We start from the raw sequence: 22,144 nt of genomic DNA, 5'->3' as shown, positions 1-22,144 counted from the left end.
CAGCCAAGTAACGTTATATCTTGTTGACTGATTTCAAGCAATTCCGTGCATTCTGTTCGGATTTAATTTCGATTGTTTCATGAATTTTGCGTCTGCATCTGCATCTGCACTTGACTGGAATGACCAATTAAAGCCTCTTTTCGCTTTTACTACCCGGCTTGTCCTTGAAGCGTATATCATTAATTTCCCAAACGACCTAAGAAATGATCGAGATGTTTTACGAAGGACGTTGGCCTCAAACGCGCGGGTTTGGAGTATAAATTGCCCCACCAGCCCGCTCAGTCAGCAACCCGTTATCTCGAACCGCAACTCGTATACAACTTCACCTTCACTCCCATGTCACATCCAGATGGAGGTATGCGACCCATGCTGGACATGTCGCAACCGGCGCATCCAATGCGATCAGTCCGGCACACCATGCGCCAAGTGCGAGAAAGCCGGACTAGAATGCTTTGATAAACGACCATTCAGATGGGTCAAAGGCGTGGCAATCCGTGGCAAGATGCAAGGCCGTTCATACGAAGGCAAGACAGGAGATTCACCCTCTGCTGTGGATCCCGTACGGTCACCAGCCAAGAAACCTCGCGCTCTGGTCAAATCCATAGCCAGTGGCGGAACCCTACCTATTGCCTTACAAGACCCATCTACATCGCACTTAGATCAAGTTTCGAAGTATTACATAGATTACTGTGAGTGTATCATACAAAACACCGAGAAATTCAGGTATACTGATACAAACCCAGATAACGAACGCATATGCAAGCTATTCATCGTCTACGACAGCGACAAAAACCCACTCCGGAGCCTGATCCCATTCGGAATGAAAGAGCCAATCTTACAAAAGGCGATTCTCGCTCTCGCGGCGCGGCACCACGCCAACTCAGGTCAGTCATTTTATCAGCTTGAAGCGCCGACATCTCCTGGCCTCATCAATGCCAATCGGGACGCACTGCTTTTCAAGCATCAAGCTATGGAAGCTCTGTCCCGGGCTTTGGGCAATGCAAATTCAAATTCATCCAAGAAGGATACTACTGTTGCTAGTATATTTCTGCTTATCTTTCTGGATCTTCTGGAGTCTGGGAGTGATGGCTGGAATTTCCATCTCGAGGGCGCTAAGAGTTTGATTTCTTCTCAGCGGTTGCTGCTGGGGGATTCTGGTGTTAATAATGGACCTGGTCAGACGGTTCGGGAGATCCGGGGATTTATTGCTAAGCAAATACACCTGTGGGTTATCTTTTATACTTGACGTTCCCAGCTGGTCGAAGGGATGCGACTGACCAGGACACAGGATCGAGACTCTGGGAGCAACCTTCCTACGACCTAAGTTACTATCTGAATTCATTTTCGCCGACCAGGAAGAATCTTCATCCCAAGAAGCTATTGAGAAATCCTTCCTTGGATGTCCGGAATACCTATTGACAGCGATACAATTCCTCTCGAGCGAACGAGACACCATCGCGGGATCGAAGCTCGATCAAGCTGCCGTCCAAACACATATCCAAGATACAACAGCCATGCTATCCCTTATCCGGAACTTCGATTGTTACGCCTGGGCCTCGAGCCTACAACACTCCAGGCAATCATCCCCAAACGAAATAAGCAATCTCTGCTCCCTGTCGCAGGCATACAAGATCGGGGCTTTGATATATGGCAGACGAGTCCTGGATGCCCTCACAGAGGACGTGACCCTGCAAGATGATTTAATATCGGAGTTACTTGGTCTGATTGATGCGTTGAAAGAAGACGAGGCACTCTTCAAGTGTATTCTATGGGCTATTTTTGTTGCGGGTCTGGAGTGCCGCACTCACGCACAGAGGGATTTCCTTGTTGGGTGTTTGGAGAAGTTTTGGGTAGCGACTAGTTGTTTGAATGTGGTTAATGCTGCGAATATCTTGCGCGATTGGTGGCAGCAGGAGGATAAATTAGAGGTATCATCGCGGTGGATCTTTGATATTGGTCGTTTGGGTCGGGACTGGCTTCTAATATAACACGAAGATAGCATAATCAAGGCAAAAGCGACTTGAACGCCTGCAGCAAATCCTCCTTCAAGTCCTCCCAGTTCTCCAATCCAACACTAACCCTCAATAACTTCCGATCAACCTTCGAATCCGACAAAGCCCGCCACTCAATTAAAGACTCAACACCACCCAGACTAGTGGCATGATGAAAGAAGCAAAGCTTAGTCGGCAAAACCTTTGCAAACTCCTCCTTTTGCAAAACAACAGAAAATACAGGCCCAAACCCATTAGGCATCTGCCTTTGCAACCACTCCCCATCCTGCAAACTAGCATGATAAATTGTCTTCACAACAGACTGAACCACCTTCTCCTCACTACCAACAGCAGGAGACTCAGCCAGCATAGCACTGTGCATCCAAGAAATCAACTTTGCAGAATTCGCACTCGCCCTCTGCACACGAATTTCCAACGTCCTCAAACTCCTCGTCCCAAGCCAACTCTCCATACTCCCCATAACAGACCCAAGCGCAATCCGATCCTCAAACAACCGTTTCGCCCAATCACCCCGTTTCACAGCAAGAACCCCACAAAGCAAATCACTATGACCGCCGAAATACTTCGACCCGGAATGCATCACAACATCCGCGCCCCAAACGAACGGATCTTGCAAGCCAGGCGGGGCAAAGGTACTATCAACAACGAGGAACGCACCACGAGAATGCGCTTTCTTTGCATACTCTTCAATACTAAACGCCGTTCCGAGCGGGTTAACCGGCGTCTCGAGGAGGATGACGTCGCCGGCTTCTAGACTCTCGGCCGGGCAGTTGAGAGGTAGCTTCTGGAGTCCTGATAGACGCGATATCACGGAGATTACTTCATGGCTGCCGTGGTACCCGTCGCCGACGGAAACTCGGCGTGGGTTTAGGAGGGTTAGGGCTGCGTGTAGGGCTGCTAGACCTGTTGAGTAGCTTATTGCTTGGCCTCCTAAGAGGGATGACAGAATTGCCTCGAAACGGGTTGCATTTGGGGCGAATTCACGGGAATAGACGTAGTTTTTGCCGTTGAATTCGTCCTGTTGTGGTTGTTAATTGGGATTGACTGGTTGGTTGGTTAAGTTGTTCTTTGCTTGATACGTACCACTGGATCTTCGGAGGGAATGAATTGATTTGGGTCGTTGGGATACCTGAAGGTTGTGGACAGATGGATAGGAGGTGCGACATCAGTCACTAGATTCAGGGCATCATCTGCGTGTAATGCTTTGGTGGAAGGGTGGCTGTCATGGGTTGGTGCCATTTTGTCGGTGGTGTTGAGAGGTGCTGAGAGGTGTAGAAAAGTTTTGCTTGAGTGTTCGCTTTTATGTTCTTCTCGATGCTAGATACTCTCTCCACTCCCATCAAGTTCCTAAAAGGGCGTCCAATTAGACTCAGGATTCAGGTAGACTGTGATGCTGAATGGTGGCAAGTCGAGGCCCCACTCCCGTCAACTTCCGGAAACGGAAAGGTACGGGTATATAGCGAACTACATGCCACCTTCTTTTTCTATTCTGGCATTATCCTACAATCCAGTCATATGCTCTCAAAAACCGACTATGGGATTGCTAATCATCTCGTGCATATGCATGATCACTACTTTCTCCATATTACGTATTTCTACATCAAGTGAAAAAGACAAGATCTTCGAATTCAGAACATTTGAGTCATAGGCCATAAGTCCTTTCACGCCCCCAATTTACATGATTAACTCGAGGCACTCGAAGATGAGTAAAAGAGATGTGTAACATTGTGACAAACGTAGGGCGAAACAATGCATGAAACGGTATACTCGCTTCGAGGCTTCCGTGTAGAAGTTGTCCAATACTTAACCAGTAGTACTGTATACTCAATTATGATCCCTTTTGTAGTATTAGCACTCGATATGAAATGAAAGAGAAATTCATGGCTCCTTAGCAGTTCTCTAGGCAGACCTGTGTGTTTTCAATGTTAAGTTACTACCATCAGCTATCCACCAGCCAAACCAGGTTCATTTTTCGGTGCGATGATAAAAGTGCGTTGAGACGCTCTTGGAAGAGCTTGAAACATGATGGAGATGTGGATAGCTTATATATTGCCTGGTGAAGTTGAATCTATGTAGGGAAACTGGAGAAGGGAAAGGATATCAAACCTGGGCTGAATCAACCTTACCGGTTGGGGTGGGTGACTTGTCTCAGCCTTTGGGAGGGAGGAGTCCAGTAGTCTGGATGAAGGCGCTTGGGGTGATGTTAAGATTGATTGATTAGATCTTAAAGTGTTTGTGTTGTTTGCTACCCCGGATTTCCTATTTAGGCTGACGTGGTAATTTGGTGACGTTTTCCAAGTATTGGGAGGGAGGAATTTTAGTCGCTGACGTAAAAGCACGTCCTTGGTGGTTTGAAGACGCGTCGAGTAAACCTTAAGCCATTTAAACTATTTGACTTCTTTGCTACCCCGGATTTCCTATTTGGGGACGTGTTAATTTCGCGATGTTTTCCAATTATTAGGAGGGAGGAATTTTAGTCGCTGACGTAAAAACGCGTCGTTGTGGTCTGAAGACGCGTTGCGTAAACCTTAAGCCATCTTAAACTATTTGGCTTGTTTGTTCTTTGTTCCTAACCCTAGGCCCTACGAACTGCCTGTTTAGGCCGGCGTGGCTGGCATTGCATGATTGCCTCGGAGATCAGGCCGCCTTTGTTTGCTTGCCCTAGTCCATAGGGCCATCGAGTTTGCTGCTCTTCCATAGAGAAACTCTTCCATAGAGAAACTCTTCCATAGAGAATCATCATCCTCTTCTCCCTCTCTCCCCGTAGGAGTCCTCCGCCCATCAGTGGCTAATTTCATTAAATCCCAACTTGAGAGGGTGATAACTCAGCCAATGAGCCAATGTTAAGACACGCATATTACAAGATGTCTATCCAAGCCTTCCACATTGTTTATTACGCATTTTGGCTGAGGTTGCTTCTTCGCGTATGCCATTGCCCGCAGGATTTGGATCTTCAAGAACATTTCTACACATAAAATCATACCCACACCATATTTTATGTAAACAGGAGTTCTTGATTTGTATACTTGAGTTGGTAGATCCGCAAGTGTGCCAATATCAGCTCGGAGATACCGACTACCCTGTGGGTTGAGCCTCCCCACCCCAATGTCCATTTGACTGGTGGTAAATCTAAACTAGCCCGTGCTCCGGCAGTATGAATGAGCATTAGGTAACAAAGCATGCAACTGGATACGGATCCTACAGTAGGCCGAGGCATTCATACTAGCAACAGGTCTCCAGCGGGGTCCTCACGGTGCAATGGAGACAAGTACCAGTAAGCCAATACCATGAAGTCTCCAAGTAAGATGAGGCAGAACTAGTGCTAAGCAAACGAGCTGACAGGCACGGATCAATCCTAGATTTAGTGCTACCAACAAGAGTCCAAGACCCAGAGTGAAAATCACACGTCCAATGAGGAACAAAAGAACCCGAGCAGACCAATAACACACCAGTGTGTGGAACCCACCAGATCTGGCATTTAGGGACTAAGAGTGGTTTAGAAAGACGAAATCGAGACTTAGCAGTCACATCTGTATATTTAGAACATTTAGATCAACCCTAAGCGGCCGACCCACCTGTTAACTGCGCACCCCTATTGGCCTGCTCGGTTCATGACATCATCAGCGTGAGATTTTGGTGCCGCCATGCCTAATTGGGAATAAAGTCAACTGTATGGTTCATTTTAGTACTTCCGTTGCGTTTCACTATCTGTAGGTGTAGTTATAGCATGGGAAGAATTTAGCGGGTAGCTTCTTCCCCTGTTTGTCTATTTAGTTGATCGAGTTCGCACTTTTATATTCTGGTGTATACCATCACTGTCTTTACAAGCCAATTGCCTTCGCTACCACTTTGCACTGAACTATACCCAAGATAAGAAGAGGCCTCGATACTAAAGTCTTATTTTGCCCTGCGTATGTCTCGGTCAAGCCACCCTCCTTCTCTTCTGTTCTCTCTATGCAATGACTAACGCAACCCTGTCTCCCTACAGATCTATCTCATCAATCCAGCGACATGCCTTCAATCCCACCCACAATGGAAAGCACAAAAGCCACCACACTGGGCATAACCACAAACTTCCTAAAGCGAAGTTCCCTCAGCGACCCCTCCAAGTACCCCCTCTGGGTCTTCCTCATCATCGTCGGCTGCATCGTAGGTGGTCTCATCGGATTCAGCGTGTGGACTATGTACCACGGACTAGACGATAGCAATACGTTCAAGGATGTGTCCTTCGAGCAAAGGAAATACATGCGCGAGGCCCGGCAGCGGAATTTGAATGGGCTGGCTGTCGAGGCTAGGAGGCCTGATATGATTATTCCGATTGATCAGTTGAATTGGTAGATTGGGGTTCGGCTGGGGAAGGAGAGATGGAGCAATACTTTGGATAAATGTTTGCATTGGTTTGGGTGTTATGGTTGTATGAATTGTATACAAGATGGCTGGCTGGTAAGCTAGCTCTGGGAATTAACGTTATACCTGTATGTTGCTATGTCCGCAGTCATATGTAAATGTTTTTTTTTGTTTCCAATAAACTATCCCAAGGACAATATGCGATTGATTATTCAATTAAGAGGCAGCTGAATGCTGGCCTAAGTAGAAGAAAGGGTAGTCAGTGAAAGAGCGATGCATAATCTACAAGGATTCGGAATCCGAGAAGTCCTAGCAGTAAATACATCACAAGGTTTCACGAAACAAAAAGAACTTGTTTTTTTTAACTTATGATCAACAAACAAGATCCAACAACCTGGCCTGGATCGGCCATCCAATGTAAAGCAAAACCCCAATGCATACCAGAAGCAGAGAAAGGGATATCCAAGAAGAGTAGAAAGAGAATAACAGTGCTGGGGAGCCAAGGGATATATAAGTCATGAAGCGGAAAGTAAAAAAGGCCAACGTTGAGCGTCGTCAAGAAAGGGCATCCAAGGGATGTGAAGAACCGTAAAAGGGGGGATTATGTAGAAGAGAAATTAAAATGTGATGAGAAATGAACAAAATGCCGGTGTAGTGATCACGTTGATCACCGCAGTGGGCAAATAGTGCTGAATGGATGCCCTGGGGTGTTTTCAATACACACCCTCGTACACGTATTTGCAGTAATGTACAGTGAATACAGCTAAATCAGTCTCGACTGATTTAGAAGTTCACGGCCATGGCAGCGATAGCGCCAAAGGCCAGGGTCAGAATGGAGACGGCAGCGCTGGAGGCACCGCTGGTACCGGTGGACGAGGATGCGGCAGCAGCACCGGTAGTAGAGGAGGCCATGGAGATGTCGGCAGAACCAGTGAGAACGTGAGGCTGGTAGGTGTAGCTCAGAGAGGGGCTCGACTTGGGCAGGGCAGTGCTGGAGGCAGCGCTGGACATGGGGGTCATTGTGGAGCTAGCACTGACAGTCGAAGTGGAGCTAGGGGTGGGGGTGGAGGTTGGGGTTTCGGTCGACGAGGGAGTGGGAGTAGGGGTGGAGGTGGGAGTAGGAGTGCTGGTAGGAGTCACGGTCGAAGTGCTGGTGGTAGTCGGGGTGGGGGTAGGAGTAGAAGTGCTGGTGCTAGTGGGAGTAGCGGTGCTGGTGGAAACCGAGATGGTCTCGGACTCAGTGCTGCCGCTACCCTCCTTCTCGAAGACGACAATGTGGGCGGTCTCGCCCTTGGGGACGGTGACAACGCAGCCGGTAGCACCGCCAGCGCCAGTGAAGGGAGAACCGATCATCTCGTTGACGGAGTTGACAGCGGGGTCGATCTTGCAGGGCAGGCCATTGCAACCACCACCCTCGCATTCAATCTCGATTCCAAAGTCAGGCTTGACGTTGCGGAAGGGCGTAGTAGGCTCCAGGTAGATTGGGTTCCAGCCGATCTTCAAGTAGGTATTGCCTGTGGCATCGGTGTTGGCACCAGCGGTGTACGGGGACCAGTTACCGACGGGGTTCTCAGAGGTACCCCAGATACATCCCTCCTCGGCAGTGACACCAGGGGCGTTGATGTAGTAATGGGCAGCAGTAGAGCACCAGTAGGACATGCCGGGCACAGCCAGATCTTCGAGCTCGTCAACCAGGGTCGGGATAAGCATAGCCTCGTTTCCGGGCAGCACGGTCTGACAGAAAGACACGGGCTTGCCAGCCTTGTTATGAGCCTTCACAGGGCCCTTAGCATCCTCACAGTAATCACGCTCGGGGAAGGGCTTCTGGATCTCTCCGTTCTCGTCACAGTACAGACCACCGTTCTACAACCGGTTAGCCATGACTTCATTACTGAGGCAACGAATTAATACGTACCATCGACAGGGGGTAGGAGTAAGAGGTAGCCTTAGGATCCCACTGCATTGAAACCTGACCAGGAGGGCAGGCATAGGGGCAGTAGTTACCAGGCTTGCAGGGCTGGTCAGGGCTCATAGCCCAACCGGCATTCTGCTCGTTCGGGCTGACAGCAACCAGGCCGGCATCGGTGGGGAACTGGCACTTTCCGCTCTTCTTTTCCAGGGTAACATCACGAGAGTGGTGATGGCTGTGGCTATGACCATGTTTGGCAGCTTCAGCACTCGCAATGAGAGCGACGAGCGCGGCGGCGCGGGAAGATGTGATCTCGAACTTCATTGTGTCAGGGGAAAGACTGAATTTGGAAATCGGTCAAATAAAAGAGTGAATAAAGCGAATGGCTAAGTCAAACGAGTGACAAAAAAAGTACGGCCGACGGGCCAAGGGACAACAATGCTCGCAGAGATGAAGGTCAAGAGAAAGGAAAGTGTATGGGGGAGGAGCACCAAGAAAAGGGACACGGCATGTGCAAGCCTGGAAACGGACCCCAGCCGGCTACTCAGACGACCAAGGCCATGAGTGACGGTGCTAGCCTGAAAGAGAGATAGATCTGGAATGATACGCACGCAGTTCCGGTACAGTCAGAGTGCTAACTCTTGACTTTGGACGGAACAGACCCTGAGTGGCTATGGCGTTCGCGAACTTGCGGACCAAACCCATAATTGTCCATAATTGCTTGACCCAAACAGGAACCATGCGCGGGGCCTTGGACCCCCAAAGTGCTGTGCCCCTGAGCAAACCCCACTAGTGGGCAGCCACATGAAGCCACTAGGTAGTTAGCGTCAGGGGCAGCGCCCGACTTTAGCCAATGATGGGGCATAATACCCCGATGGTTCCTGCTTGGCAAGTAGTGAAAAGCCAATAAGCTTGCGGGAAATAGGACCCCATGGAGAGTTATCTCGCGAACTCTTTTAACGGGTGTTGTATGGAGTAGGAGAGGAGAGAAACGATGGGAGTTTGTTGACAAATGGTGTAAAATCACATGACACAGCAGCCCTGGTAACTTGGTTGCAATTGTGAACACAGTGAATTACAGTGACTTACCCCCTATAAACAAAAGAAATTACTTCACGGAGTATAAGATTCATAATCACGGGCAACTCCCGGTAGAGCAAACAAAAAGGAGTGACTCCACCCAACTAAATCGAGCAACTGTGTTACGAGGAAAGCAATAGCCCTAAATTTGTGCACAAAGCTGCTAAGCTGATAAACTGTCAATCCCAATCAAATCCACCATATTGGTCTGGTCTGGACCTGCTGATCATGATAGAATTCTGTCCCAGTCGTTGAACCCAGCCAATGACACTGCAACTACGGGGATCTTGGAGTCTTTCTTTCTCTGACAGGCGCGGGATCACGTGGCCAAGAGATTCGCCCGTCGGAAGATGATCTTCTAGGTGCCGATATGTTGATGTGGAAGTTACTATATGCTTGTTTCAGGCTTGGTCTAGAGAAGGCAGCATGGAGTCTAGGGTTTTTTCTGTATTTTGTGGTACCGGTGATAAGCATGCACACTGAACTAGATTGCCCAGACTTCATTGGTCGAACTTCTTGTGAGTGATCGAATGTGTTCTGGTGAATACATGAGGATTGGGTGACCTGGTCGCTTCTGTCAGTAATAAAGCAAGTAGGAATATAGCTCTATGCAAGGGCCGGTGTTAGTTCAACGATAGTTTAACTTTATATTTAGTGCTGTTTATCAGGTTTCAATACATATTTTATCTAGAAGATGAAGCACGCAAGACAGAAACTCGTTTGAAAATATTTGCATTTAGTATGAACATGACAAACGCTATGCAATGAAAATCTACTTTAAAGATGACCGCCCAAATGATCTCACAGCATTAACCAGAAAAGGAAGAATCGAACTCAAGGACTCAAGGATTATCAATCTATCGAGTTTCCACGGCCTTCTATGACTCTTCGCTAATAAATAAGTTATCAGCATAACTGAGCCTGGGGGCTTAGCAGGCAACTGAATACAAAAAAATGGGGGCGGAAAACGGGACAAGGCTACGAACGTCGTTCCAAGCGGAAGAATCTACGCTGCCTAATGCTATCAGCCTAACGCCAACACTGAGTTTTTGGAATACATATCGGACCATCTTTGTGATCTTCTGCGATCGGCCTCAGACTCGCCAAGCGGAGGCTTAAAGCCATGCCTCGCGTGTCCAAAACGTGTCAGAGTTGCGCAGATTCCAAGGTGCGATGTGTCCGCAATCCGAGTACAGCGGGTGCATGTAACCGGTAGGACGCAGAAATCCCATCCTCTGAAAATTTTTACTATGGCTTATGTCCTTATGTATCTATGCTAGATGTGTCCGCTTGGGCCGAGAGTGTCTTTATCGTCAAACAGGTCGTCGATTTAATGGCTTCCAGAAGGATCGGTGAGCAGCTTTCATATCATAATGGGAGATAGCCTCACATATTCACATATTCATACCACTTAGAAAGATCGAGGCTCTCGAGTCAAAGATAACAGAATTGATGGCCGACCGCTCTGCTCCATCAGTAGAAACTGAACAGGACTCAAGCACGCTCAGCGCAATAGTAACAGACGACGAAATTCCAGCCGAAGACATTATCAGGCGAGGCTTCCTAACAATAGAGACAGCTGAGACCTTACTGAACACATTCAAGACCAAAATGACCCCACACTTCCCATTCGTCGTGGTGGCCCCTTCAACATCTATCACACAACTCCACCAGGAAAAGCCATTTTTAAGCCTGGCAATCCTTGCATCAGCCGCGTACGATAACATGCCACTGCAAAGGGCGCTAGGGAAAGAGATCAAGAAATGTGTTGCGTCGCGCATGCTAATAAATGGCGAAGTCTCTTTTGAATTGCTGCAAGGGTTACTGGTCTTCCTCGCATGGTGAGTATCCACTTGACCTATCAGGGGTATAAGGTTTGTGTGGAAGATGTGTCTGACATTATATGACAGGTCGCACTATTACTCTCGGCCACACCGTTATACTCAGTTTCTCCAATTGGCTATTAGTCTCATCGTTGATCTTCGATTGGACCGTCCGCCACAGACCAGGGTGTGGAAGACAGGGTTGCGCTTTGGGCTGAGGTATAACTTGGATGAGCAATTCTTGGATCGCCCTTGTTGGGGGAGTGGTGGGCAGAGGGCTGTTTTGGGTTGCTATTATCTATCATCATCGTGAGAGTTAGGCTTATTGGTTTCTTGGGATTTGGCTAATGCTTTTTCCTACAGAATTGCGGTGCTTGTTCAGAAACATTCAACTTTTGCACATCTCCCATACCTGGAAGAGTGTTGCAACTCTCTTTCCCGGGCAAACGAGTACCAGTATGACAAATACATCAGTCATATTATTCGACTGCAATTCATCGCAGAAAAGATCGACTCTTTTGCAGCAAAGCATGGAATTGAGTTGGAACACCCTGGCTCAGGTTCAGAGCTTTATATCACCAATCTAAAATCAGAACTAGAGGGGTTCCATCATCAGCTGCCCTTTGATCTCAATGAAAGTCGTATGTTGAAACAAGCCATGTATACCGGAGACACGACACTAACCTAACAGCCCTGCTCGCTACACAATATCATGCGACCGGACTCAGCCTATATCAAGTGTCTCTAACCATCGCAAACCGACACCCTCAACCAAGATCTATGACGTTCTGCTCCTGGCGAGATGAATTAACCCTTGCGGCACAAATCTCAGCGAATGCGATTCTCACTAAATACATAGGTTTACCTCCAGGTGAGGAATATGGGTTTAACAATACGCAATGGGTACAGATGGCATTTGCTTTGCTAGTCTCATACCGACATACCGTGACCACTTCCAAGCCGGAGCAGAAGGCTGCACTTCTTCATACTCTATCACAAGTGCGGTCGAAGGTAGAGGCACTATCTACTCCACATGTAGACGTGAACGGTGCTCGAGATGTTTTCTTTGATTTTAGAAGACGGGTACTTCGGATTGAGAGTTGGCTTGTCAATCATGGCAAGGACGAAGCAAGCACTCTAAGTGATGAGGGCCTTGATATTTTTGAGGATTTCAATAGCAGGTCAAATCCTAAGGCTACTCAGTTCGAAGGCTCTATGGAAGAAGATATGGGAGACCTTGGTGTCCCTCTTGGGGACTTTTTCTCTCCTTTTGTGGATGATTGGCAGGGTTTTCAGAGTCATTTCTTTTCATCTTCTTTTGGGGGCATGGGTGATTGGGAGTAATGTGGATCAAATGTTCTATCGGGCTCATTCATCTCCGCTGGCTTGGACAATTGTGTCTGCAATCGAGTTCCGGACATTTAGCAGAACATAAAAACAAACACTAGAAACATCTTATCAAAGGCGGCAGTGCTAGGATTAATCTGACAGTTTTTAGTTGCAATTAATGTCCCCCACTGTTATCGCCGAGCCGACGTATACAGCGTGCCAAGACCATGTATATCCCCGACCCGATGTGGAACATAAAAGCGATATATGGACGAGAGAAAGGATATCTGAATCATAACAAACTCGCCATTACCAAAAATGGCCACCTCAATCCTCCGTGTTGTATCATTCTTGTTAATCATCTCATCAGTACTCTGTTTCACACCCTGTCCACTCCTCGGCCCAGCATTCCCCCCGTTTACCCTAAACACAACCGACAAAAGGATCACAGCAGCCCTAACGAAGCTCACCCAGGAGTTTGACACCTTAATCAATACCACAACAGGCTCACACGGGGACATTTCGCCAAATACAACATTCAGTATTACCCTATTCTCGTCCGACAATGGGAACGCCGAAGACGAGCCTTTCTTCTGGCAATATCACCACACATCACATGCACTGAGCCAGCCAACAGTTGGGTCTCAGACTGCAGATTACGATAGCATCTATCGTATTGGTGGTCTTACGGAGATATTCACTGTGTGGAGTCTTCTCCTTGCAGAAGATGGAGGTCGGATCGTGAATGATCCTGTTACGAAGTATCTCCCAGAACTGCTTGATGGTACAGGTAATCAAGATGCCATTGAGTATGTCCAATGGGAAGATGTTACTGTTGGCCAAATTGCTAGTCATATGTCAGGCATTGCTCGAGACTGTGAGTAAGGCTAATCGAAGAATTTTGTCAATAGTAACTCATTGATCGTACGCAGATTGCCCGAGTGATGTGGCTATACACACAAGCCCTCTAGATTTGGGATTTCCTCCGCATCAGGCCATTCACAAGCCTTGCTGTAGTGATGACACCAAGTGTAATAGCAGCGGTATGAATTCCGAATCCAAATCCACATCTATGTATATTGACTGATTCTGCAGACTTCATCCGATACATAGCCGATGAAACACCCGCGGCCCAAGCAGGGGTAACACCCAGCTATTCCAACTTGGCATTCCAACTGTTAGGCTACATAGTAGAAAGACAAACAGGAAAGCCATTCAGCGAGATCCTCCTGCAACAAATTCTAACACCACTCAACATGACGGAAACCACCATCTTCGCGCCCAGCAGTTCATCAAAAGGGATCATACCAGTAAGTAAAGAAGCCAGTAGCTGGTCAGCCCACCACACCAGCAACGAAGCGTAAGTCCAAACAATGCACCCACTCCACCTGAATACTAACAAAACTGAAAACAAAATAGATCCAAATCCCTCTTCAGCAGCCCAAGAGACCTATCAAAAGCCGGAAAAGCAATCCTATCATCAAGCCTCCTCCCAAACCCCCAGACAAACACCTGGCTAAAACCAGTTTCACACACCTCAAACCCAGCAAACTCCCTCGGCGCCCCGTGGATAATCTACAGCGCGGGAAACTACCCCAACACATCAATGGTAGATATCTACACCGTCCTCAGCAACGAAAGTCCCAGCGAAAGCCTTTACAGCTCTTACCTGGGTCTCGTGCCCAGTTTTGGGGTTGGGTTTACGATTTTATCGGCTGATACAGTAAAATCAGCTGATCTGAATGCTCACGCGGATCTTATTGGTGATGTTGTATTGGGGGCTTTGATGGGTGTTGCTGCTGAGCAGGCTTTGGGTAATTTCGGTGGTGTTTATGAGTATAAGGGGGCTAGTGTTGGTGCAGGGCTCAATTCTTCGATTGTGGTTGGGGTTGATGAATTGCCTGGATTGCATATCCGGGAGTTTATCAGTAATGGCACTGATTTCAGGGGGACTTTGGCTGGCATTCTGGGTGTTTCCCTTTCGGCTGATTTGAGTATCAGGTTGTATCCTGTGCAGCTGGTTGAAAGGTTTGGGTCTGGGTCGAGGATGGCGTTTAAGGCTGTCTTTCAGGATATGACTGAGTTGGCGGATGCTGAAACTCCTACTTGTGTGTCTTGGTTGGACTTGGATAAGTTGCGGTATGAGGGTAGGGGGTTGGATGAGTTTGTATTTGAGTTGGATTCCAAGGGGAGGGCTATTGGTGTTGAGATTCCTGCTTTGCAGGTCACACTCGAAATGAGGTAGTCTCGGGTTGTTCATTTGTATTGTCTGGGGGGTATATCAAAGTCTTTCATTATAAATATGAGCCATATCATCATCAAATATTCACAAGAAAATCGAGACTACTCGCGTTGCTGAGCCTCTAAATCCTTCCACCCAGCAAAAGCCGCAACATCCTCACGATCCCTCCAGCCCCAGGCAATACAATAGTGCCTCGCAAGAAGCTGCCACTCCTCCATCTCATCCAGCATCTCCAAGCCCGCAACCCTCTCCTTCTCCTCTTCACTAATCCACTGCTTCCAGATAAACTCAATATCAGCCGCTGCCTGACCGTTCCCAAAGCCCTGCTCTCGGAACCGGCCCCGCTGCGCCTCGAGCGATGCATATCGATGGAGCGTCTGGAGCTGGATACCGCGCGCCGCAAGATTTGAGACCATGACTTGGCCGAATGAATCATTCGGGCGAATAGGTTCATAGAGGATTAACCCCAGCGGTGACTGTGCTTGTGGATCCTCTGTGCCAAAGAGACGTTTCGTAAAGAAGGAAACTACCTCCTCTGCCTCGGTCGGTGACAGGTATATAAGACAGCACTCTGATATCAAGAGAGTCGGCAAACTGGTATCCACGCCAGGGAGTATTGCGCCGGGATCACTGCTACCAGCTAGCGATCGCAGATCAACAGGGTGGACATGATAGGCAGACGAATGAAGCGCATCCCCGGCCTCCGACACCGTCACCGAGCTATTAGTGTCCTTCTCCGAGTCAATTCCCAGCGTGCGCTGCATTATCGGCGCCGAGCGGATCGCGCGAATCTTCGCAGCCGTGTTGACCGCGAAATCAATCTCATGGTAGACAAAGTCCGGTACTTGTCGTGATGAAAGAAGACGGAAGACCCGCGTATCTGAGCCAGCACCTAACGAGATAATCTGTTTCTTGGGTGTCCGCACTTCTGGCGAGTATGGACCGAGAAAGCGAGCTACGAGCTGGTCGATAGCTGTCGTGCGAACGTAGGTTCCTATTGCGCGGTGAAGATATGCGGGTCAGTTATTCGTTCTGTGCTTGTAGCTGGGGGCGTCTCACCTCTGTTGATAATTGGGAGCCGCCGTGTCGCGGACCCTGGGGGGTCAATGCCGTTGCATATGCATCTTCTAGGTATCCCAGCTCGACAGCGCTGAGGCGGGACACGCTGGCGTCATTGTCGGTTCCTTGCACAACGCGGTCTTTGCCAGACGGGGCGGTTGAATCTGCGCGACCCGTGCCTCGATCGCGACCTCGGCCTCGTCGCAGTGTGTTCAGGTTGGGAATGTGGGATGCGGCCATGGGGGGTGGAGGAAGCTTGGAGCTTGGACTTGCATGGTGGGGTTTGGTATATGTCGACTGCCAACCGATGCGTACATCGTCTTTGTTGTATTTTTTTTAATTCATTTTGATATTCATAGTAACTTTAAAACACTTGATATTCAATGTTTTACGTGTGCAAGTGAATCTGCTAGCTACGCATGGGTGACATGTGGCACGTGCTATAGTGTATCTACGGATGAGCTGTTCAATGTAACGCCCTTATGAAATACAAAAGAGAGCGACTTTCAACAACCATCCGGCGGTCGTCTAGTTGGTTTATGGCGTCAGACTGTAATTGACCATTGTAATCTGAATGTCGCCGGTTCGACTCCGGCCCACCGGAATTTTTTGTTTTTTTGGCAGATTTTATATTTTATATTTATTGGGTACAGCAGCCACGTATAACGTACAATTTCTTGTTTTCAGTATGCTGAGCCTTGGTTTTTTTATATTCGTTCTCGAGCATGACCACGTTTGGACGTATCCGTGGACTGTGAGATATATATATATATGGGAGGTGAGGATGAAGTTCTTATACATCAGCTATAGCACGGAGATATAGCGACCCACCTATAGCAGAAATTATCGATTTTTTTCCTACATCCAAATCCAAAAGCCGGCAGATCTATCGCATATCAGGATAGTGCAACATTTAAATGCTCAATCGAAGCTGTTCGAGAATCCGACAGTAATGCATCCGCTAACAATCTATCGCTAGCACTATTTTATACATAAACAAAGTTATTCCGGCACAGAGGACAAGTACTCTGGTTACTGCTCTTGAACCAGCGGAACAAACAAACCGAGTGGAAAGTGTTCTTGCAGGTAGCACAACGCTTGTTGGGCGTTTGCATGTCCGTCGAGATAACCGAGTAACAGATAGCACATTCGCTCTGGCCCTTGAGGGCACCCTGGACGTTCCGTCGGAATGCCAGCAGGCCGTCGACCAGATTTCCGTTGGCGAACATGATCACACCCTGGATTGTCAGCAGCCAACTCTTCCACTTCTTCTCGTCGACGAGCACGCGGCTGCGACCGACGACCAGTGCAGGTTGGAGAGGGTATGCGGGAGGTAGGGAGATTGAGATGGCGACTGGAGGGGACTCTTCGTCGACGGGGATGGATGCGATGATTTCTCCTGTCTTCGCTGAGATTTTTACGTCTAACGCTCGCTCTTCATTTGGATCTTGGGTTGCGACCCAGTCGGTTACGCCCTCGAGGGCATCTTCGACGACGAGAGGGGAGATCTAGATATTGTTAGCTGCGCGATGTGTAGGCTAGTCGTCAAATCGAACTTACGTATTTCTCTGTCCACGACTCCACTGGGCCCTTGATGCGCTTCTTGGTGTCAATCCACCAATTCTTGGTCATGTTGGCCGAATATCTCAGGCACAGGTAGTACAAATGGACCAACAGCCATTGTGTTTCCTTCTCGGCGGAATCGGATTGATCTGGCTCGAAGGACCGAACGTCAAGTCTAGACGCATCAATCATCTTTCCGTGGGACTTCTGAAGGAAATCGAACGTGAACTCCAGTAGTGGAATAAGGACGTTGTTCTCCTTGATGTTAGCAGTGTAATACTCCTGGACAGGAAGCGACTATAAGTTGTTAGCAAGGTTCAGAGATGATTGTAAAAAGATGCAATACATACTGCGTTCGAGAAGTGGTCAAACACCACCTGCCAGGCCAGGAGGTATGAGCGTATTGTGGTCCACATTTTATCGTCTCCATAGCCAGAAGATATCATTTGCATCGTTGGTGGCTCAAGCAACAGAGACACTAGCTCATCAGGAAGACTGACAGCAGTCTTTGACAAGGCGACATCGAAAGATACTTGCTCCTGGCAATGGGGGATATAGCGATGGAGAATCGTGTAAGCAGTCCTCTGTACTGCTCGGCTGTGTGCAGTCATAAGATGGAAGGTCTCACTGACATCTTCCAGTTTATCGACTGGGATGGTAGTGATCAGGCGTCGCGATAACTCGACGGCAACGTCGCGAGGCTGGTGGAATGTGGTAGACGAGTCTATGGGATTAGAGAATACCAATAAACGGAGACGTTTTAGGATGCTTACCAAATTTGTCAATGGTAGACGCCACATCATTGAAAAGGTTGGTCTTTCGGTCTGACCAAGCGTCTTGGACATCGTCATTGCTGTCACCTTCCGAGATGGACTTCAATTTCGAGAACAGCCTGAATGATGATACGAGCAGCGGCAAAGACTCTTCACCTCCATTAGTTTCCCGGAACACAGCGCTCAGAATATCCATGCTTTCTTCCCAGTGAGACCCATAAATTTCACCCAAAGCCGGGAGAACAAAGGAAAGTGTTTTAATAATTTCAGCCTTCAGACCAAGAGGCATCGAGTCAGACCGGAGACACTCGATCAAGTGTTTGGTCAAGAAAACCAATCGCTGCGTGGGAATGGTGGAGATGACCTCTTCTTCCCCAGAAAGGAGGATATTGAGGAGTGCAAGCTTGCGCAGGCCTATAGGCGGTTAGTATATGTCTTGTTCTTGTCATGTTTCGCTCCCGTTAACTTACCATCCAGAGAAGCATCCTTGGGCTTGAGCCCAGTAGAATCCGCGACCAGTTCATTGCAAATCCGATTTCCAATGGGGTTTGAAAGGATAGGGCCTCGCAGCACGGCAAACCAGGATGCTGAACGGATAGCATTTGCTGTCCGAGCCTCCCTGCAAATCTTTGCAACATCATCTGACGATTTCGATGAATCAATAGCGGTCATGATTTTCACAAAGGTTTCGCCAATCCGATAGTCCGTGGGCGATGTGCCCTTGAGCTCTTCCAACCTGGTCTCCCAGAACTTAGTGAATAAGGAGGAAATCGTCAGATCCGGCACGGAGGCAACTGGTTCGTTCGCACGAATCCAACCGCCAATAACCTTTCTACCATTGCAGACGGTCTCCATGTATTCCTCGCGCTGATCAGCCAATTCGAGACCTGAGATACCATTGGAGTTTTCAATACTCAGATCATCATCAATTAGTTGAACAGCCAAGGGTAGGAACTGGAACAAAGTCTCCAGATCTTCCTGTTCCAGGTGCTTCACTACCTCGGAATTTGTTAAGATACTGATAGTGTAGGTTGCCAGACGGAAAGCAGAAGAGCAATGGTCCGAGTCACGAGGAACGGTAAGCCACAGGGCCTTGAAAGAGTCAGATAGCTCCCGCCCAACCAGATGAACGATACCCCCAAGAGGACTCGTGATAGCGACAGAAGAGCGAGGCGGGAGCTGAAGGAAAGGACTCAAAGCTTCCTCCCATGACCGGCGAGTGGGCAAAATATCCTTGACTGTGCCAGTTGCACCTTCGGCTGTAAGACCTGGCAGCAACTCGTCTGCTATAGCAAGAAGCGATTCGATTCTGAGTCAAATTAGTACGTACTCTGGTAAACTTTGAAGATCGGGACACTCACGATAATGATTCTTCGTTCACGTTACTGAAACCATGTTGAAGGATTTCAACGCCTGACTTGGCACTCGTATCGCCAACAGCAGTTGCCTTCAAGGACTTCAGCAATGAATCCGCTACGCTTGATACTTCCTCCTCGGGGGATTCTGCAAGGAAGAGCAACTTGCCCGCTAATTTCGACCCGTGAGGTCCAGCTTGGAACTCCCGGACCGATGACGGAGCAGTTTTTCCAATGTGCGAAAGCCCATGCAAGGCATCAAAGATTCCGTCGTCCGAGGACAAGGCGTCAATCAGAGACAAGAAGATTTGGTCCATCAATTCGCCGTGTGATGACTTGTTCTGGAGAACAGCGGTGATGATAGGCCAATGTGCATGGCTTCCTCGGCAAGCTTTATCAAGAGCCCGGACGACAAGCGAGTTGAGCTTTTCTTTGTGATCAACCTCGTTGAAGTTGAGAGAAGAGAGCAAACTTTGAAGCACATGCACGTTTGATTGTTCTGGCTCTAGAGCCAGCGCCTGTTCAACAATGTTCTCAAAACTGGACGCGTAACCATCCCATTCCCGACAGGCCAGAATGATCGCAATCAAGCGGTCTGCAGATGGTGAGACCAAAAACTCCGGCATATCATTTTGAACAAACCGAAGAAGATCTGGAGACTTCTTGGCTACAGATGGCATGCTGCGAACACACTCCTCTACAGCGGCTGCAGCCCCATACGGCTTTCCATTGCGGGTGCGCAGAACTTGCAGACAACCCTCGAGAAGAGATGAACTTGCTTTTTCAAAAATCTCCGAGATTTGAGGTTCGACTTCGGTTTCTGCGATTCGGGAAAGAGCGGCAGATTGTAGAGCCAATAGGCGTCTTGACTGGGCGCATATTGAGTCTTGTGAAGCGCGGAAATCCTTTGATTGTTCTGGCGATGATAACTTCACTGCTTCTAATAGACCGTCGGAAAGGGCTGCACACAATGATTGTAATGCCTGTTCCTGTCCTGTAGAAGCCAAGGTGCAGAGATAACTGACGCAAGTTCCTTCGGCCGATTGAGCAGGAAGAGACCACTGTGACAGTTCTGGGTTAACTTGCACATAGTGTACCACCAAGGGAGAAAGTCTCTTTTCAATGAATTCGGATCTTTGATCTTCGGGGATCAGGGTTGCAAGCCAAGTTCCGATCTGGATGTAAGATTTCCATCCGACAGCCAGATTTTGGCGTGGCTCTTCTCTCGAGTTAAGGCCTTCCTGCAAAGCCTCTGTCAGGGCAATTGCGCTGGTGGATGTAATTCCTTCATCAGCAGTTGCCTTGTCGGCACCTGCCAGTACCTCTTGAGGGATGATCCGAAGCAATTGATCTAGATTTGACCAGTAGTTACCATGCCCACCCTGGGATCCTTTCTGCATATACCGGAGCAATCTCTTCGAAGCAGATGATTTCCCGGTATAATCATCAGTCCACACCTGAGGCCTTGACGATGTCAACAGAAGAAGAGACTCTGACAATTCGGAGCTCGAACCAGTCTGCTGGAGAGACAACGACTTTCCAATGATAGATGAGCTGAGGGTTTTCCAGTCAAGCCATCCAGGCTCTCGAGAAACTGCAGATCGAAGCAGAACGTATATAGATCGACGAACATACGGGTCATCGTGGTGGCAGAGAGCCCAAAGGGGTTTGCTTTCTAATAAAGTCTCAATCTCTGAGAGGTTCTTTTCCAGATCTTCATCAGCCGAGTTTCCTGTCTATCGTTAGTGGTAAAATTTCAGGTGAAAGTATTTAACGTACCCAGTACCCGGTTGAAGAGCATAATTGCAGCCCCAACAACGCGAGCGTACTTTCCCTCAGCGTCGTCTCTCTTGACTGTCCTCTCATCACTGAGCGTCAAGGCTGTTTGGCGAAGAATGACATCGTCTACGAAGTCCAATATGGAGCCTTGGTAGATCTTCCACACATTGTTTCTCTTTTCTTCTGACGAGAAGACCCTGCTAAATGATTCGAGGGCGGCTCGTTGGACCAGTCGATCGTTGTCGTAAATACCGGCAAGCCATGCTCCGATGACCTTTGGTAGATTGGGCACAATGCGCTTTCCCACAAGGCCGGCAATTGTACCTTGGATCGGATGGGCAATTTGTCGAACTCTGCGGGAGAGATCAATTGAGAGCCGAGGGTAAATTTTGACCTGAACCAAGAAGAGTCTTATTAGCTGACTGTATAAAGACGAAGCAGTCTATACATACCCAGGCGTCCAGGAACCCGTCGTCCAGAGTTCCGCTGTTCCCCTCGACTTTAGAAATATGATCCCTCAACTCCTCCAAGGCTTTTGTCCGTGTGATATCATCTTTTTTAAGCAAGTTTTTGAATGCGATGACCAGGTGTTGGTCCGCAATACGAGAAAGATCTGGTGGTGCTGCAATGTAGGTGAGAGCAGATGGCTCTTTTCCTTGACTGGACAGCCCACCGGAGAATCCTCCAAATGACCCGAAGGCGCTAGCAGCAGCACGACTGCTAGAGGCCTGAGATTTGAACTTTTTGCTCATGTGGGGTATGAGGTCAGCGGGATAAGGAAGTAGTGGGGGACGAGGTCGAAATCGAGGGATTGGAGAGACTCCAGCGAGGACGAGTGGCTGTAGTAATGAATGATAGGATCAACTAAGTGAT

At 48.4% G+C, this 22,144-nt stretch overlaps 8 protein-coding genes across 8 annotated transcripts; 4 read left to right on the top strand and 4 right to left on the bottom strand.

Annotated features, from left to right (window-relative positions):
• Positions 1–349: 349 nt before the first annotated feature.
• N7446_010257 (Zn(II)2Cys6 transcription factor) lies at positions 350–1,988 on the top strand (the record flags this gene model as incomplete). Its single annotated transcript, XM_058519000.1, has 3 exons — positions 350–689; positions 744–1,224; positions 1,289–1,988. 3 exons carry the CDS (start codon positions 350–352, stop codon positions 1,986–1,988), a joined length of 1,521 nt encoding a protein of 506 aa, XP_058369788.1.
• A 16-nt stretch (positions 1,989–2,004) lies between these two features.
• On the bottom strand, positions 2,005–3,251 carry N7446_010256 (putative transsulfuration enzyme family protein; the record flags this gene model as incomplete). Its single annotated transcript, XM_058518999.1, has 2 exons — positions 2,005–3,030; positions 3,096–3,251. The coding sequence occupies 2 exons, from the start codon at positions 3,249–3,251 to the stop codon at positions 2,005–2,007; spliced, it is 1,182 nt and encodes a 393-aa protein (XP_058369787.1).
• A 2,772-nt stretch (positions 3,252–6,023) lies between these two features.
• On the top strand, positions 6,024–6,350 carry N7446_010255 (uncharacterized protein; the record flags this gene model as incomplete). The annotated part of the gene is made up of 1 exon (XM_058518998.1): positions 6,024–6,350. The coding sequence occupies one exon, from the start codon at positions 6,024–6,026 to the stop codon at positions 6,348–6,350; it is 327 nt and encodes a 108-aa protein (XP_058369786.1).
• A 792-nt stretch (positions 6,351–7,142) lies between these two features.
• N7446_010254 (SUN domain-containing protein) lies at positions 7,143–8,592 on the bottom strand (the record flags this gene model as incomplete). Its single annotated transcript, XM_058518997.1, has 2 exons — positions 7,143–8,222; positions 8,275–8,592. 2 exons carry the CDS (start codon positions 8,590–8,592, stop codon positions 7,143–7,145), a joined length of 1,398 nt encoding a protein of 465 aa, XP_058369785.1.
• Positions 8,593–10,800: 2,208 nt separating this feature from the next.
• On the top strand, positions 10,801–12,515 carry N7446_010253 (fungal specific transcription factor domain-containing protein; the record flags this gene model as incomplete). Its single annotated transcript, XM_058518996.1, has 4 exons — positions 10,801–11,189; positions 11,259–11,390; positions 11,535–11,812; positions 11,863–12,515. The coding sequence occupies 4 exons, from the start codon at positions 10,801–10,803 to the stop codon at positions 12,513–12,515; spliced, it is 1,452 nt and encodes a 483-aa protein (XP_058369784.1).
• A 303-nt stretch (positions 12,516–12,818) lies between these two features.
• On the top strand, positions 12,819–14,745 carry N7446_010252 (serine hydrolase domain-containing protein; the record flags this gene model as incomplete). The annotated part of the gene is made up of 4 exons (XM_058518995.1): positions 12,819–13,377; positions 13,433–13,543; positions 13,596–13,860; positions 13,920–14,745. The coding sequence occupies 4 exons, from the start codon at positions 12,819–12,821 to the stop codon at positions 14,743–14,745; spliced, it is 1,761 nt and encodes a 586-aa protein (XP_058369783.1).
• Positions 14,746–14,843: 98 nt separating this feature from the next.
• ppm1 (protein C-terminal leucine carboxyl O-methyltransferase ppm1) lies at positions 14,844–16,041 on the bottom strand (the record flags this gene model as incomplete). The annotated part of the gene is made up of 2 exons (XM_058518994.1): positions 14,844–15,704; positions 15,802–16,041. 2 exons carry the CDS (start codon positions 16,039–16,041, stop codon positions 14,844–14,846), a joined length of 1,101 nt encoding a protein of 366 aa, XP_058369782.1.
• Positions 16,042–16,787: 746 nt separating this feature from the next.
• Positions 16,788–22,023, bottom strand: N7446_010250 (ubiquitin-protein ligase RKR1; the record flags this gene model as incomplete). The annotated part of the gene is made up of 8 exons (XM_058518993.1): positions 16,788–17,309; positions 17,362–17,661; positions 17,715–18,088; positions 18,138–18,551; positions 18,608–19,446; positions 19,499–21,224; positions 21,272–21,665; positions 21,724–22,023. The coding sequence occupies 8 exons, from the start codon at positions 22,021–22,023 to the stop codon at positions 16,788–16,790; spliced, it is 4,869 nt and encodes a 1,622-aa protein (XP_058369781.1).
• Positions 22,024–22,144: the final 121 nt, after the last annotated feature.

Source organism: Penicillium canescens (genome assembly GCF_028828765.1).
Source record: "Penicillium canescens strain IBT 15451 chromosome Unknown utg000006l_segment0_segment0, whole genome shotgun sequence".
Classification (NCBI taxonomy): Eukaryota; Fungi; Ascomycota; class Eurotiomycetes; order Eurotiales; family Aspergillaceae; genus Penicillium; species Penicillium canescens.
The sequence above is the reverse complement of the archived record's forward strand: the minus strand, read 5'-3'. Positions and strand labels throughout refer to the sequence as shown.